We start from the raw sequence: 17,889 nt of genomic DNA on the forward strand, positions 1-17,889 counted from the left end.
TAGGAAATTTAGAGACAAGAACATTTTCCATGTAATTTGTACCAAGTTATGTATTCTTTCCAGGAAACCTCTTGAAAGTTATTAAACCATTACAGACCTGTAAAATAAAATGCATGATTCTCAGGCTTTCTTTGACACTTTTATTTTGTTAAGTGTGCTGTAGTATTAAATATAATCTTCATCCGCAGAGTGATGAGTTCAGCTGCAAAACGTCTACAAACTAAAACATATAATTCTGAAGTGAGAAATGAAACCTGAAATGTAAAAATACTTCTCCCCAAAACAGACACATCACACTAAAAGTGAAAAGTTGACTCTTTTATTGCCTTCTGTGCTGTAATACAGGGATTCATCAGGAAAATACAAGAAAGGCAAAGCTAATAGAAAATATACAAAAATACATACAGGCATTCAAATATAAAGGGGTATACTTATGTGGTGGTCTTTTGTTTTGTTTTTTTATACAAAACTACAAGAGTGAGACAAACTACCAAAGTTCTGGTGGTCATTCATTTACATACAGAGCCCCTTTAGTCTAATGTGGTTAGATGATGACAGACTGAATCACGTTATTACAATAATAATACTCAGACATGTGACACAGGGCACTGTAAGACACAATCTATGTGAATGTAATGAATGTAAAGCCGTATTTATTCGGAGTAAAATAACTGATTCCTGTCCATCAACAACAGACCACAGCGTTAGTGAAGAGGGGATCGTTTCAACTTCTTAACTTCCCTTTTTGTTTTAAATCTAAACCACGTTCCTCTTCAACAGAAAACGACCCGAGCCAATTGGGAGTGGTAACAACATTTTTTTTTTAATCTAATTTGCTATTCTACTGTGGTAGAAAAACAGACAATCTGCTATAAATACATCATATTCAACAAACCGTACAAAACAGATCAAGTATAAACAATGCACTAACAGACCAATGGTGTGTGACTACGAAGAACACTGTGTGTGATGAAAACTCGTAATATTTTGTGGTTATATCTAATATCTACAGTACATTGATTACTTCTAGTTTACAGAGATAGCCGACATGATGATCCTCTTTGTGAGTGTGACTGTTGTGTAACATCAATCGATCAATAACAGACCTCCTGAACGTCGGTACCCTCAGGTTAACAGAGGAAATGTTTTCTCTGCTCGGTGACGGTGGGAACGTAGATGTGGTGTTGTTGTATCTTTCTTTTCTTTTTTTTTATTTTAAGATAAAAAGTGTACAAATCCGGTGATTTACAGCTATAGGGAATGGGAACCGCTGAGCATTCTGGGGCGCGCTGCAATTTTTGGAGGGTAGCGTACGGAGCTACTGTAGACTGTCGTTATATATCATCGGTCTGTTCATCCGTCATCAATCGATCATCATCAGACATGTATAAAGTACGTGTGAATTAGGAGGACTTTGACAGTTTGCCTCCCGTTATGGTCACTGATGTGTTTTTGTGTTAGTGAACACCTGCAGTAGGTCAAAATATGTCAATCTTGGAGGTCGATGTCCAGTTTATAAACAGGTAGGTATATGACATTAAGATCTACAAGCCAAATGACGACTACACAACCATCCAGATAAAGATAAGTTAGCTAATGTTATGCTAACAGAATACTAATAAAACATTTGTTAATACTGCATATTTAATCTACAGGTATCTTGTAAAATGATAAACCCATAACGTTAGCCTACCTTTGTGTCTGACTGTATACTAGGGCTGCACGATTATGGCCAAAATGATGGTCAATATTGAGATCATGATTATTCATTGATTTTTTTGCGACAACATATTTTTATTTCTGCACTTTCACTTTAAAACAAACAGAGAACTGCTTTCACTTCCACGCTGTGTTACATTCCTGCTGATGTATAAATCAAGGCTGCACCATGTCGGTAAAAAACTGACGTTACAACAGTTTCTTTTCCTGCAATACGAAAAGATACGTGAATATTCACCCTACCCTTTTTGCTAGCTACATTTTAAAGTTAAATGCATCAATCTGGTGCACTTTGAGAGCAAAAGAAGAGGCTAAATAAACAATGTTATGCTCTCAATTTAATCATAAACACATTGGTTGTATAGATAATCTCTGTAAGTAATAAAAACATCTGGATCAGTGGCTGGTGGCTGTTAGTTTAGAGAGCGCTTGCTTCGCAGCGTTTTCTATGAGCAGAACACATTTCAAACGTCAGTATCGTAGTCGATAATGTTCATTTAATTGTGGGAAGCCAAAATCGTGATTAATATTATATTAATTGTGCAGCCCTACTGTATACTATATATACCACAATTCAGCTTTTGAATCTTATTCTCTGTTCAGTGTTTTGTGTTATCTATTGATACTTGCAGTAAACAGCCAGCGGATGGCGCTCTCACCCTTTATCCTCCAAAAAATTTCCGACCCGCTGTCGGTGACGTCCCATTCCCATTCCCTATACCACAAATCTGATTCTATACCACGAGCTTTCTGATAAATGCCGTCCTTGTCAGCGTGAAGAGCAGCAGGCCGACCGAAGGCTACAAAGGCTCGGTGTGAAAAGACACACAAAGGTTTTTTGTCTGTTGGTTGGAAGGGGTTTCTGATGAGCCCTCCTCTTCCTCAATCTGTTATTCTTCCTCCGTGGCGTCCCGTCGGCTCACTGGGATGCAGATCAGATCACTTCCTGGAGAGAAGCTGGTTCTCCAGCTGCTCCAGACGAGCCGTCATCCCAGTCAGTAGACGCTCGGTTAAGGATTAATAACACTGTATGTCTGCTCATGAATATGTGCATGAACAAAAGTCACATATTTGTAGGTTTACAAATTAAGACGTCTTTTTGTTCAGACGTCTAAACATGAATTAAAGGATAAGGCCGGCATTAATCTATATTTTTCTTACTGTTAACAAATCCCATGAAAACACCAAAACCATATTAGTCCATCATCATACTGTCTGAGTGACTTCCTGTCTGTGTCTCTCAGCTCCAAGTTCACTGGTTCCTACTGAAGATATCAATCTCTAAAAACACAAATATATAGTTTAGTCAGCTCCAGGGATGACGTATTTCTGTATTCCAACAGGAAGTCATCATCTCCCTGGTTCCCTCCACTAACAGGAAGTGATCATCTCCCTGGTTCCCTCCACTAACAGGAAGTCATCATCTCCCTGGTTCCCTCCACTAACAGGAAGTCATCATCTCCCTGGTTCCCTCCACTAACAGGAAGAGATCATCTCCCTGGTTCCCTCCACTAACAGGAAGTGATCATCTCCCTGGTTCCCTCCACTAACAGGAAGTGATCATCTCTCTGGTTCCCTCCACTAACAGGAAGTGATCATCTCCCTGGTTCCCTCCACTAACAGGTATTGATCATCTCCCTGGTTCCCTCCACTAACAGGAAGTGGTCATCACCCTGGTTCCCTCCACTAACAGCCAATGGGATTGTTCCATTGGGTTTTGGATTGTTACAGATAATAATCTCTGTAGTAAACACACGTTTATGATACTGACACGTTTTGTTCATCAAGGTAATCTCCACTTATGAACACCACTTTATGATTTATGAAGTGTGAAGTAAAAAGCTGACGTTAGGCTATAAATGAACTACACCATGGTCACATGAGCGCAAGTATAAACATCGGCGTGATGACGTTTAGTAGTCTCATTTAGACACGTGTCTAACTCACCAGCGGGATATTTACTGACGTATTTAATGTCGTAGAACAAAACGTTAAAGTCTCTCCAGCTGGTGTTAACCACAGACCTTATTTCAGACATCTAACTAAAAACATATTGACTTCCAGACGAGGGAACAGGAAGTGACATCATGCTGACTCATTTCTGGCATTCAGGACTCATTCCTATTTGGGACTTATGTGAGGTCTCGGTCTGCCAATGGACCGAAAATCAGTCAAAAGAGAGATGCAACTCAAGCCATAGTTCCACATCTGTAACATCCATCATCTTGGCCTTAAAATCACATTTTCTTTATATGACCACTGAATCAAATGACGGGGTGTAATTCTGCAGGTTGGTCATCAGGATGAACCCACAGAGGAATGTATGTGGTCACTTTATCTGATGGTTCCTGTTTGAACTGCCAACCGGTTCTTACCACCGGTAAGGCTTATTAGTGTTTGGATGTCGATGTGTTTTTAAAGGATATGTTTGGTTGTGAGCTGCTCCAGGCTGCTCATGGTGGCCTGCTGGAACTCCACCAGACTCTCACAGGCACACGGGTCCTTCACCTCAATCTCCCCCTGACTCTCCTCTGTAGAGACACAGAACGACACCTTCACTTCATCTGGTCATGTTATGAGACACTTACTTACTTCCACTTCATCGCTCTGCTATAAGTTCATCGCATAAACTAGGGCTGCCAAAGTTAACGCGTTAACGCAAATTCATTTTAAAGCCAGAGTGAAGAGAAAACCTGATGAATGTATTAGTACCAACCATGTCATACTAGCTTGTCGCAAAGGAGGTTAAAACATGACCATTTTCAAAGGGGTCCCTTGACCTCTGACCTCCAGATCAGTGAATGTAATTGGGTTCTTAGGGTACCCACGAGTCTCCCCTTTACAGACATGCCCACTTTATGATAATCACATGCAGTTTGGGGCAAGTCATAGTCAAGTCAGCACAGTGACACACTGACAGCTGTTGTTGCCTGTTGGGCTGCAGTTTGCCATGTTATGATTGGAGCATATTGTTTTATGCTAAATGCAGTACCTGTGAGGGTTTCTGGATCAATATCTGTCATTGTTTTGTGTTGCTAATTGATTTACAATAATAAATATATACATACTGCATAAAGCAGCATATTTGCCCACTCCCATGTTGATAAGAGTATTAAATACTTGATAAATCTCCCTTTAAGGAACATTTAGAACAGATAAAACATGTGATTAATTTGCGATTAATAGTGATTAACTACGGACAATCATTTGATTAATCATGATTAAATATTTCAATTGATTGGCAGCCCTACATATAACATGATGCATTGCTGCAGTTTAAACTGCTCTTCAGCACTGTGTGGATTATTTAGTGCCATTTGTTTATGTGTGAAAAAGTTTTTTTTTGATGTGGTTATCTTTTTGGTATGATATCATGTTATTGATTTATACTTTAGTTCTTTTTCTACTGCTGTCATGTACTTCATCTGTCAGCAGAAGGAGCCAAAGAACACAACATCGTCACACTGGGACCAGTTACACATGTGAATCTCATCTCTTAGATGTTACTTTATGTTGAACAAAACCTTTAGAAACTAGTATTATGATTAACCCCCTGACACCCACTACTGTTGACCTGCTATCTCCCCCTAAAGACCCCCTGTACCCCACTAAAAAAGACTAAAACGGGTCTATTGTGGGTCTCAGAGGGTTAAAAAGAAAACTCAAGGGTCAGCTGGTGAAACATGAATATATATATATATAATAAAATATATATATATATATAAATAATATATATATATAATATATATATAATAAAATCCTGTGAGATATTTTGTAGTATTGTATTGAAGTATTGCAGGATGTGAGTGTCGTACCTGGGCAGATGTTGAGTTTGAGGTTCTCAGCGATGGTGCTGATGGCGCTGAAGTCGGTGGTGTAATAGAAATGTTTCTCCACAGGCTCAGATGCAATCACACGAAGCTCGTCCTCCACAGCTTTTCCGACACCCACCGCGTACATGGTGATACCTGGAGACGTGCACGGACACGTACACATATATATGTAAACATTAATCTGGAATAAGAAGAAGAAAACAAACCCTCACACTAGCTAGTCTTACCGGCTTCTTTGGTCATCTTGGCGTACTCCGTGATGTCGTCCTGCGAGCGTCCGTCTGTGAACACCAGTCCGATTCGGGGGATGTTGCGGCTGGAAGGACGTGCGCCCTCTGCCTCTGAGAAGCTGTTCTCCAGCATGTGTTTCAGGGCCAGACCGGTCATAGTGCCTTTCTCCATGTAGTCCACCTAGACCAGGACAGGAACAACAGTTCACTGTTGGCATCTGTTCCTGTTGGACGCCCACCAGGGCTGGGCAATATATCCATAACATATGGATATTTCTAACTTTGCGGTTTTGGTGCTTCCGTGTAGTTTGTGTTGGAACAGCGTAGCCAAATGCGATCGCGCATATGGAACACCGACCCGATTTATACGTGTTAGAAGTTACAAACAGTCCCTTTAAGGAACGGATCAAAAAATGTGCGATTTATTTGCAATTAATTGCAATTAACTATTAAATTAAATATTGATGAAAGCCCTAGCATTAAAACATGAACGTGAAAAAAACAAATCAATTCTACCTTCATGACTGCAGCTTTGATGTCATCAGCAGTGTGGTACATGTTGAGAGGGAACTCGGTCCGGACCCGGCTGGAGTATTGAACCAGACCCACTCTGGTGCCATGAGCAGACACGTCCAGAGAGTCCACGACCTGAAGCACAGGAAGAGGGGAGGGACGTTCATCGAACACAGCACAGCTGACACAAGCTACTCTATTACAGAGGTGGAAAACAAATCGCTTCACCTATGTATCGCACATTTTTTTTTTTATGGTTTCTAAATAGATGTTTTAATGCCAGCATTGATATATTTGCTTTATCTGAGTCTCTGTGGAGGTAGAAGGAAGTTACCGCTTTTATTGTTGTAGTCTGAGTAAAGTGACGTTATATCCATTCCGTATCCGTCAACCAAAACAAACCTCAAAAAGTCTAAAACGTTGGAGGGTCAGCGTGGATACGACCTGCACCCTCCCATGTTAAATCCAGCGTGGTAAACACTACACATCCAGTAAAGGATGGAAACACTTTGGGTTTTACACATTGCAGAAAAAGCAGAGCTAGACATCACGTCTAAAGCTGCATGCTAACTCTGTCACGGACAGGAAACGTTATCGTATCGCGGTAACGCGCGGTCCAGCCGGCCGTCGCTCTCGTCTCCGTGGTCAAATGGGCCGACGCTACAACTGTAGAGCACCCATATACTGACATGTATATTCTCTGCATTCAAACGGCCCCGATGGAGCTGACCATGGATGGATAAAGAGAACGGAGCTGACGGGAGAGCTAGAGACCACCTTGGAGAAGTTAGAGGAAGTAGACACGTGGGACTACAAATCAAACATTTTTACTGGATTCATTTAGAGATTTTCCAAAGTAAAAGTCCCTAGAAGTGTATGATTCAACTTGTTCTCATGGTCTAGCGGTATCAAGTTAACAATCACAATAAATCAGAATATCGAATCGCAATACTTAAAAATCACATTACATATCGAATCAGCACCCAGGTATGGTGATAGTATTGAATAAGGAGATGGAGGTGGATCATCCCAGCTCTACACTATTAGTGTGCTTTTATTGTTATATTTGTGTTCATTATTTCTTTTTAATTCCTGCGTCACTTCCTGTGCGCCAAAACAGACAAACGCAAATAAATAATAACATTTCAAATTGTTGTTGTTATTTTAAGTATTGTGTAATACATATTGATATTGAAATACTGTATGAAAACATGCCCCACCTGGTTAACAAACTTTTTGACCAGCTCAAAGTTTTGTGGTCGGACGCTCTTGGAGCCATCGATCAGAAGCACAAGGTCGATGTTGGCAGACTTGCAGGCTGAAAGAGGGAGACGTGAGAGTGAATGAGTCCTAATGTTAAAACACAGCTATTATTCATGTTGGACAGGTTAGTAATGAATGGGATACATTGAAATGTATGGGATCCTGACCAGCTGAACCACCTCAGATGGTCCCTTTAGAGGTGAAGGATCGGCGTCTCTACTCCGAGCTCCCTCCAGATGTCTGAGCTCCTCACCCTCTCTCTAAGGCTGAGCCCAGCCACCCTACGGAGGAAGCTCATTTCAGCCGCTTGTGTCTACGATCTCATTCTTTCAATCACTACCACATCTCATGACCATAGGTGAGGGTTGGAACGTAGATGGACCGGTAAATTAGAGCTTTGCCTTCCGGCTCAGCTCCCTCTTCACCACAACTGTCCGGTACAGCGCCCACATAACTGCAGACGCTGCACCGAACCGCTTGTCCATCTCCCACTCCATTTTTCACTCACTGGTGAACAAGACCCCGAGATACTTAAACTCCCTTGCTTGGGGCAGCGAGTCACTCCCCACCCGGAGGGAGCAGTCTAACGGTTTCGGGCAGAGAACCATGGCCTCAGACTTGGAGGTACTGACTCTCATCCCGACCTCTTCACACTCGGTTGCAAACCGCCCCAGTGCATGCTGAAGGTCACGGTCTGATGAAGCCAACAGAACCACATCATCTGCAAAGAGCAGAGATGCAATTCTGGGGTCCCCACACTGGAAACTCTCCTCTCCCCGGCTGCGCCTTGAGATCCTGTCCATGAAAGTCACAAACAGGTTGTTGGCCAACCCTGGCGGAGGCCAACAAACAACGGGAACGTGTTTGACTTTGTGCCGATTATATGGACGCAGCTCTCACTTTGGTTATACAAAGACGGGATGGCTCATAACAGCGACCCCGGTACCCCATATTCCTGCAGAACCCCCCCACAGGACTTCCCGGGGGACACGGTAGTAAGCCTTCTCCGTAGACTGGATGGTCAAACTCCCATGACCCCTCCAACAACCCGCGAGGGTAAAGAGCCGGTCCACTGTTCCACGGCCAGGACGGAATCCGCACCGCTCCTCCTGGATCTGAAGTTCAACAATCAATCAGAATCTCCTTTCCAGCACCCTAGAATAAACTTTCCCGGGGAGGTTGAGCAGTGTGACACCCCAATAATTGGAGCACACCCTCCGTTCCCCATTTTTAAAAATGGGAACCATCACCCGATCTGCCATTCCACAGGTACTGACCCCGACCTCCGCGCGACACTTGAGAGACGTGTCAGCCAAGAAGGTTTTCTGACGTCGTCACATTTGGATTAAAGTTAAGATATTTATCTGCACCAGTTGGATCAGCAGCCTGTCAGTATAAATCTGGAATGGGTGATGAATATTCATCTGGAGGTTACTGGCAGGCACAGCCTCCCAGAGGAGAAGAAGAAGATCCTGTCTTTGTCCAGTTCCTTGCAGACATTACTGAGCTGTTTTTAACATCACACAGCTGCATTTCATCTCCAGTTAAATAAGCCCCTCTCTTCTTACTCTAATCCTAATCTCAGCTCATCTGATCTCGGTGTCATGACTCCTGATTAATTACAGTTTTTTTTATGTTTTGATTTAATACATATCAGAGTCTAATTTCCAGTTTGTTTTCTAGAATAGAATAAAATACTTTATTGTCTGCTTTTTTGTACAAAAGGCAGAAATTTGTCTTTGGCTCCCATGTGCAAAAACTGCTTTTAAAAGAGTACATTAAAACACAATATATCACATCCAGACAGGACACATTAAAACACATTAAAACACATTCACATGGACTGTGTTGCCATGGTGATAGCATGGTGACAGTGGGGTCTGTTTACGGCCTGTAATTGTTCTGCCCAGTCTGACAACTTTGGAAAACTTTGTCTTGCTTTTGACACTGAGGTGCTCAAACCTGACCTGCTTGGCTTCTGTCGCTGTTGTGTTTTCTGTTGGTTTAGACTGATCTAACGATGCTGACCTCCTGCTCCAGACATTCCTGCTCCAGACCCTCCACCTGTAACAGCTGGGTCCTGTAGGACCTTCAGGAACTTCATCCCCAGGACCATCAGGACCTTCATCCTCAGGACACTCAAGACATTCATCCCCAGGCCCATCAGGACCTTCATCCCAGGGCCATCAGGACCTCGATCCCCAGGACCCTCAAGACCTTCAACCCCAGGACCATCAGGACCTTCATCCCCAGGACCCTCAGGACCTGCCTCCCCAGGACCCACAGGAATTTCATCCCCAGGGCCATCAGGACCTTCATCCCCAGGACCTTCATCCCCAGAACCCTCAGGACCTTCATCCCCAGGACGATCAGGACCTTCATCCCCAGAACCCTCAGGACCTTAATCCCCAGGACCATCAGAACCTTCATCCCCAGGACCCACAGGACCTTCATCCCCAGGACCCACAGGACCTTCATCCCCAGAACATTCAGGACCTTCATCCCCAGGACCCTCAAGACATTCGTCCCCAGGACCATCAGGACCATCATCCCCATGACCATCAGGACCTTCATCCCAAGGACCCACAGGACCTTCACCCCCAGGACCCACAGGACCTTCATCCCCAGAAACCCCAGTATATAAGACAGCAAGTGAACATTTTGAACTTTGTGTTGGAAGCAGAACAAATTGGCCAGCATAAGGATGTGAGGGACCAAATAGTGCTGGCTAGACGACCGGGTCAGAGCATCTCCAAAACTGCAGCTCTTGTGGGATGTTCCCGGTCTGCAGTGGTCAGGACCTTCCAAAAGTGGTCAAAGGAAGGAAAACTGGTGAACCGGCGACAGGGTCGGACCCGAGGCTCATTAATGCACGTGGGGAGCAAAGGCTGGCCCGTGTTGTCTGATCCAATAGAAGAGCTACTGGAGCTCAAACTGCTGAAAAAGTTAATGCTGGTTCTGATAAAAAGCTGTCAGAACACACAGTGAGGAGCAGTTTGTTACGTATGGGGCTGCGTAGCTGCAGACCGGTCAGGGTGCCCATGCTTTTTCCGAATTTTATGGCTGATCGTTGTATAACACAGGTAGTTGATCAGATAGTGGACTTACTGCCGCAGCTCTTGCCGTCCTCCTGCAGCAGTTGTCCATCTGGACAGATGCAGTAGTACGATCCTGGAGTGCTCACACACTGGTGCTCACAGCCGTGCTCCACCGTGTTACACAGGTCCATGTCTGCAGAGACACAGTCAGCCAGTCAACACATAGAAACACATACACAGACACAGAGAAATGTAAACCAGTGGTGAAAACTACCTACTTTAGGGAATGGTATGCATCTATTACTATTGTTTATTAAGTCTTTAGTTTCAACTTGAGATAAGATCAGAAAATAGTTCAGTTTTTAGAGACTTTTTTCAACCTGTAGATCTCCAGAGAGGTTAAAGATGCACAGACACACGTTAGTCAGACTCCTCAGTCTATCCTGAAGGTCTAGCAACATTTAGACAACAGAATGAAGCTGAAGTAGATTTAAGATCAGGGCTGGAACAGAGAGAGAAGAGCTTAGGGGAAGAACAACGATTCACTGACTGGTGCAGGTCTTTTTGTCTTTGTTGAGTTTGAATCCTTTGTTGCAGTCACAGGTGAAGACGCCCGGAGCGCTGATACAGATCTGTTCACAGTCATGCTTTCCCTCGGCACACAGGTCGATGGCTAAATAACACACACACACACACATTCTTCATTAGAAATATGCAACTGATCATCCATCTGAGAGACAGCTATGGGCTGCAGCAGCAATGACACTGTATGTTTAACAATTTAATTAATCCGTTCATTATTTTTTAGATTAAATGAAGTAGTGATTTAATCCAGAGTGATGTCTTCAAACCTGAACAAGAGTCCAGACACCCAACAGAATTTAATCCACAGAAGTCTTCAGCTCCTATTATCTTTACTAACTGATTATCTAAAAAGAGAAAGAGCTGGCTGCAGGATAGATTCATTTCATTCTAAGTGTGTGTGTGTGTGTGTGTGTGTGTGTGTGTGTGTGTGTGTGTGTGTGTGTGTGTGTGTGTGTGTGTGTGTATGTGCGCGAGGGCCTGACTAACGTGTGCAGGTCTTCTTGTCTTCGTTCAGTGTGAATCCTTCGTTGCAGTCGCAGGTGAAGACGCCGGGCGCGCTGACGCAGATCTGTTCACAGTCATGTTTCCCCTCAGCACACAGGTCAACGGCTGAATAACACACACACATTCATTTAAAGTGTGTGTGTGTGCGTGGGTGTGAGTGTGTGTGTGTGTGTGTGTGTGTGTGTGTGTGTGTGTGTGTGTGTGTGTGTGTGTGTGTGTGTGAAGACATTTTATTGCTCTGGTAAAAATATATTTTCCAGAGTCAATTTTTTTCAATTTAAATTGATTCTGGTTGATTCTCCCTCCGGTCCTTCAACATGATATTCAGATTAGCCGGTAATACCAAAGTCAGTAGTAGGGGTGGAAAAAAATCCATTCACCTATCTGAGTCTATGTGGAGGTAGAAGGAAGTTACCGCTTTTACTGTTGTAGTCTGAGTAACGTGACGTCATATCCGTTCCGTATCCGTCAACCAAAACAAACCTCAGAAAGTCTAAAACGTTGGAGGGTCAGCGTTGATACAACCTGCACCCTCCCATGTTAAATCCAGCATGGTAAACACTACACATCCAGTAATGGATGGAAACACTTTGGGTTTTACACATTGACAGGAAAAGCAGAGCTAGACATCACGGCTAAAGCTGCATGCTAACTCTGTCACGGACAGGAAACGTTATCGTATCGCGGTAACGTGCGGTCCAGCCGGCCGTCGCTCTCATCTCCGTGGTCAAATGGGCCAACGCTACAACTGTAGAGTACCCATATACTGACATTTCTGTTCTCTGCATTCAAACGGCCCCGATGGAGCTGACAATGGATGGATAAAGAGAACGGAGCTGACGGGAGAGCTAGAGACCACCTTGGAGAAGTTAGAGGAAGTAGACACGTGGGACTACGTCCGCTTTTCAAAATAAGGTGTTAACAAAGGGAACTGTATGTACAAAATACATCTATGGAAATAAGATTGATTGGATTATATTCACCAGAAGTATAAAACATTACATGTCCTTTATAAATTTAAAATAAAATACCACTAATCGGTGAGGGAAATGTCTTTATTCTTTGATTTTTGGGTTGCTGGATAAAAAATTTAATAAATAATTCCTGACAATGATCCTGATATATTTGACTTCAGGACATCTCTGACTACATACATGCTGAAAATCAAAAATTTTTACTGGATTCATTTAGAGATTTTACAAATTAAAAGTCCCTAGAAGTGTATGATTCAACTTGTTCCCATGGTCTAGTGGTAAACAAGTTAACAACAACCACAATAAATCAGAATATTGAATCGCAATACTTAAAAATCACATTACATATCGAATCGGCACCCAAGTATGGTGATAGTATAGAATCGGGAGATGGGTGGATCATCCCAGCCCTACCATATTCCAGTTTGGGGAACTTAAATCATGTGTGTCAGCGGCTCCATCAGGTTTAATAAAATCTGCTCCTCCGTTACAGCAGCGGTGGTGATTTTATCTGTGTCATTAACAGTGATCATACACTCCGTGCTACTCACCCTTGCAGGTCTTGCCGTCGTCCAGCAGCCTGTATCCGTGGTTACAGCGGCAGTGATAGCCATTGAGCACACTCACACACTCATGATCACAACTGTGGTTCCCGAATGAACAGTAGTCGATCACTGAGGGGAGGAAAGCAGCGAGGCCATAAAGCAGCGACATGTGTGGGATCACACCGACGTTCTGTTTGTCTCACAGTAAATCTGACAAGATCATGACACATCACCAGATCGGATCTGTTAACGCAGCATGACGCCGCTGACGTGGTGGTTGTATGGAAGTTTAACATTTAACAATAAGGCTAGGTTTTCTTTATCTTATATTATTGTTTTAAAATAACTTGTTAAGCAGGAATATAAAGGGAGACAAACAGGACGCGGTGCAAACCCACTCAGCTTCATGAGTCAGCAGAAAAATCATGAATCAGCAGCTCGTGAAGCTCTGAATCCATTTCAGCATCAATGAACATGAATTCAAGCCAAACACACGTCTTAATATAAAGCCAGGAGCTACAAGCAGTTGTGTGATATGATTTACATCAGACCGGCAGCACATCATTCACAGTAGGCTCTCATGACCACGCCTCCCTTTAGAGGGGAAATCAATCCCTCATATGTCCCTCATAGACGGTAACAGAGTAAACAGAAGAAGTTGAAACATCCAAAAAATATTAGACAATTATCCGAAAAATATTAGTAAAATATGTGAAAATAAATTGTGAAAATATCCCACGAAAAATCTGGAAAACATCCAAAAACATATTAGCTGAAAAATAATGGTAAAATGTGTGAAAATTTCCAAAAAAATTTCCAAAAAATATCAGAAACATTTTCAAAAATCCAAAGACGGTAACAGAATACACGGAAGAAGTTGAAACATGTCTCCAAACTTCTACTGCAAACAAACTGCTAACAGTAATAACGCTATGCTGAAGAGTTGCTGTGTAGTTGGTTGAACCAACAATAAATCCAGAAACACTAATCTCTGATCTGTTCCCCTGCCATGTCCTAAAACAAAACATGTGAATATTCACTGTCAGTGTGCTAAATGGCTCAATGATGCTAGTGACAGTGACTAGCATGGCTAGCTAACGTTAGCTTGAGTAATACAGTCGTAAATTAACGTTCTAGCAGCATCAGACTAAATCTCAGCCTATAGATCAAACAGTTGGTTATTAACAGACAACACTCAGCCTAACGGGATTCAATCAGATATGTAGAGATGTCTTGATCAGTAATATCCTCCACTGTGTTGGACGGGGGAAGACTGAAGGGACATGGCGGCGATCAACTTTCATTTATGAAGGTATCGCCAACGCTCAGGTTCAGGCAAGGTCTCTAAATAATTAATAGACATGTGGATAAACAAACATTTGTAGAACAAGAGATGAATGAAGACCAACTGGTCAGAATTACAATCAAACATACGTCAGATCACAGTAAAGTCTGTGAGATCTTCAGTTTTCTGTCGCCCTAAAGGGGGCGTGGCCTTGACTTTTAGTGAAGTACCCGTATGTGCCGGTCTGATGTATTAAGTGTGTGTGTTGTGTTACAGTTTCTACATGTGTGTGTGTGTGTGTGAGACTTACTTGAGCAGGTCTTCTTGTCCTCGTTCAGTTTGAATCCTTTGTTGCAGTCGCAGGTGAAAGAACCAGGTGAGCTGACGCAGACCTGCTCACAGTCGTGTTTCCCTTGAGCACACAGATCTATGGCTGAAACACACACACAAACACATGCATAAGATTTAATGAGTAACTTACTAACTAGAAACATGGAGGAGCAACATGAAGAGGACCTGCTCCCTCTGTAGATATAAACGACTCATTCTAAGTTAATGAAAACATAACCATTGATATTATCAAGTGATTTTACACTAACAGAAACATACTTATTAATATTATATTCCATTTCTGCCAATAGATCCCCCTAAATGTTTAACACTGGTCCTTCAAGTACGTAACTTATATGACAAATAATCAACGTTGACTTTTGGCCTCACACGGGGTACCAATAGTGGTGCAAGTCTGGTGTTTTTTGACCCACCCATCCACCCCGACCTTTTCCCTACATGCCGTTCACCGCTCTTTATACTTCCTGGTTCACAATTACGTGAATAACATGTGAGTTACTTTTCGTAGGTTTAGCTGTATAAGACCAGCCTGTTTGAGATACTCCTCCTAAGTCCAGAACCTGCCTGAGAATCAGCACGTTTTTAACTTTTCTGCAGTCTCGAAGTGATCCAGTGGTCGTTGTCTGAAAATCCATGAGAACACTGCAGAAAAGAGCTGATCACAGATAATCTGGCATGTTTTTAAAGGGGCCATAATTGAATCAGTGAAAAAGTGGGACCCAAGTTGTCTCAGTTGTTTTGATTTTTGTCTGAGTGTTTGTCCATGTCGGTGTTGCTCTTTACTTCCTGGGTGTGACCCGTTGTCTTATGTTACCTGCACATGTTTTGCCGTCGTGGTTCAGGGTGTATCCAGGCAGACAGAGGCAGTGGTAGGAGCCTGGCGAGCTCTCACAGATGTGCTCACAGCCGTGGTCGGACTCCAGGCACAGATCCACACCTGCAGCAGAGAGCACATCCACAACAATATCAGCTCCAGCTCAGTGAACGGTTTCACTCCATCAGCTTTTCACTGTGAGTGACGCAGTTCTACATCAACCCACAACTTTCTGTAATTGTGTTTTTTTTGTGGTTTGAAGTAGACTCAGCTGGAAAAAGGTTGTAAAAAAAACCTTGTCGGACATGAACAGTTTTGAAAAAGGATTAAGAACGATGCAGCAGAATTAGAGATATTATCTTTTTTATTCCACTCTTTCTTCTTCCTTGTCAAAACCTGGCTCCTACATTACCCACAATGCAACTTGACCATTTGGTGAGATATCGTGGTGTGTTATGCTAGTAGCAACTAATGTATCCTGCAGCAGAGATGAGCAGCTACAGAGGTCTGGTAACATGTCTTCTTTCTAACTCCACACCTCCACATTATTTCACTTTTCTAACTTGTATTCTTCAACCGACGCCGACTCTAGTGACATCACTTGAGGACATTTATCAGACGTCACACAGCAGCTCCCTCTGGAGACACTAAAGGCTTCATACTACTTTAAAACATACTTGACCTCTGATCTGGGTACCCATGAGTCTCCCCTTTACAGACATGCCCACTTTATGATAATCACATGCAGTATAAATGTGTTATTGTCTCCTATTTTAAAATGATGTGTTTGAATATTTCTGCAAACTGGGTTCCCTAACAGTCTTGAATTCCATGAATTGGGTATCACTGTAAAGCTGAGACTCTGGTGGATCCAATGAGCCCAACTGTCTTCATGTGTGATGATGTTAGTCCCCAAAGCTACATTGACAATAAGGGGGTTTCTGAGCAGTTTACACAACACAAGTGCTCGCCATCCAATCGCCGAAAACTGCAATTCTTGCAGAAATCTCCAAAAGTCAAACGTTTTTGGATCCCAAATCACAGCATGGCTTTTTCTATGGTGTTCCTCAAGGTCTTGGTGTCTTAATGTGGTATTTTGGAGGGATTATTGATCATTTTGATCAATTCTCGAGTGGTAAAAAATGGTTAAATTTAGCACCAAATCTGTGTAACAAATGATATCAACTTATGAGACATAATAGAGCATGAGGATGACCATCATATACTTCTATCGTAATGTTCTAAACACTGATATACTTTCACTATTTTATATCATGTTTATTTCTGATTTATGACTAGAATAACTTGACACACAGTGCTGAGCTGCACCTCAAATTAATCTTCAGCTTTCAGATGATGTACACCACTTCTATGTGACATCTACTGTTGACCTGCTATCTCCCCCTAAAAAACCCCTGGACCCCCCCTAAAAAGACCAGGACGGCTCTATTGTGAGTCTCAGAGGGTTAATGTTATAGAGAAATACTTAATTTGATTTGATTTGATGTTGAAGGCTTTACCAATTATCATATTAAGTCCTCTTAGCAGACCAGCAGTTAAACACAAGATGACGTCTTCAGTCATGATTGAACGTGCTGGTGAGAACCAGACATCATCTTTTATATTTCTTTAATTTATTCTTTCATATTCATCCACTGACTCCAGAGATTTACAGTCTGGTCTAGAATAACAGCAGCACGGGGAAATGTCTCACACTTAAAGGATTTGTGGAGGCTGTTATTAAACAGTATTATGTTCTGAGGTTTTTTTTCTATTCACTGTGTTTTTAAGCACATAAAGAATCGGGTGTTTCCCCAGATAAAGCCAACAGCACGACCTTTAAATTCCAAAGACTTGGCTGCAGGTTTTTACTTGTTTCATGTTAAGCTGACTTCAAATAACAGTAATCCTGGGAAAGTGAAGATTTAAGATTTCACATTCTAATAAAATCTCATTTTGTAACTCATTTAGCATCCTCTCATTAAACTAAAATAAAAGAAATAATGTAATAAAACAACTCATCCAAACCAAGTCAAAGTAAACCTCAAGACGAATGTAATCTGATCTTTGATATGGAGGATGTTTGTCTCAACAGTAGAGACGATTCACCTCCTGATTCTATACTATCACCATACTTTGGTGCTGATTCGATAAGTATTGCGATTCCATATTGTGATTTATTGTGGTTGTTGTTAACTTGTTTACCACTAGACCATGGGAACAAGTTGAATCATA

The 17,889-nt window shown here is 42.3% G+C and overlaps 1 protein-coding gene across 2 annotated transcripts in view; it reads right to left on the reverse strand.

The window, feature by feature from the left end:
* Positions 1–321: 321 nt before the first annotated feature.
* Positions 322–17,889, reverse strand: part of matn4 (matrilin 4) — a 47,533-nt gene continuing 29,965 nt past the window's right edge. The window contains exons 6-17 of one of the 2 annotated variants that reach the window (XM_074649716.1): positions 15,655–15,777; positions 14,800–14,922; positions 13,211–13,333; positions 11,668–11,790; positions 11,147–11,269; positions 10,667–10,789; positions 7,516–7,613; positions 6,299–6,430; positions 5,780–5,963; positions 5,535–5,687; positions 4,146–4,250; positions 322–2,717 (exon numbers count right to left, since the gene is read on the reverse strand). In XM_074649716.1, coding sequence (XP_074505817.1) covers positions 2,659–2,717; positions 4,146–4,250; positions 5,535–5,687; positions 5,780–5,963; positions 6,299–6,430; positions 7,516–7,613; positions 10,667–10,789; positions 11,147–11,269; positions 11,668–11,790; positions 13,211–13,333; positions 14,800–14,922; positions 15,655–15,777 — 1,469 coding nt within the window. In that variant the 3' untranslated portion in view covers positions 322–2,658. The remainder of the gene's footprint in view (positions 2,718–4,145; positions 4,251–5,534; positions 5,688–5,779; positions 5,964–6,298; positions 6,431–7,515; positions 7,614–10,666; positions 10,790–11,146; positions 11,270–11,667; positions 11,791–13,210; positions 13,334–14,799; positions 14,923–15,654; positions 15,778–17,889) is intronic. The other variant, XM_074649717.1, reaches the window with a different exon arrangement.

This window comes from Sebastes fasciatus, chromosome 1, assembly GCF_043250625.1.
Source record: "Sebastes fasciatus isolate fSebFas1 chromosome 1, fSebFas1.pri, whole genome shotgun sequence".
NCBI lineage: Eukaryota > Metazoa > Chordata > Actinopteri > Perciformes > Sebastidae > Sebastes > Sebastes fasciatus.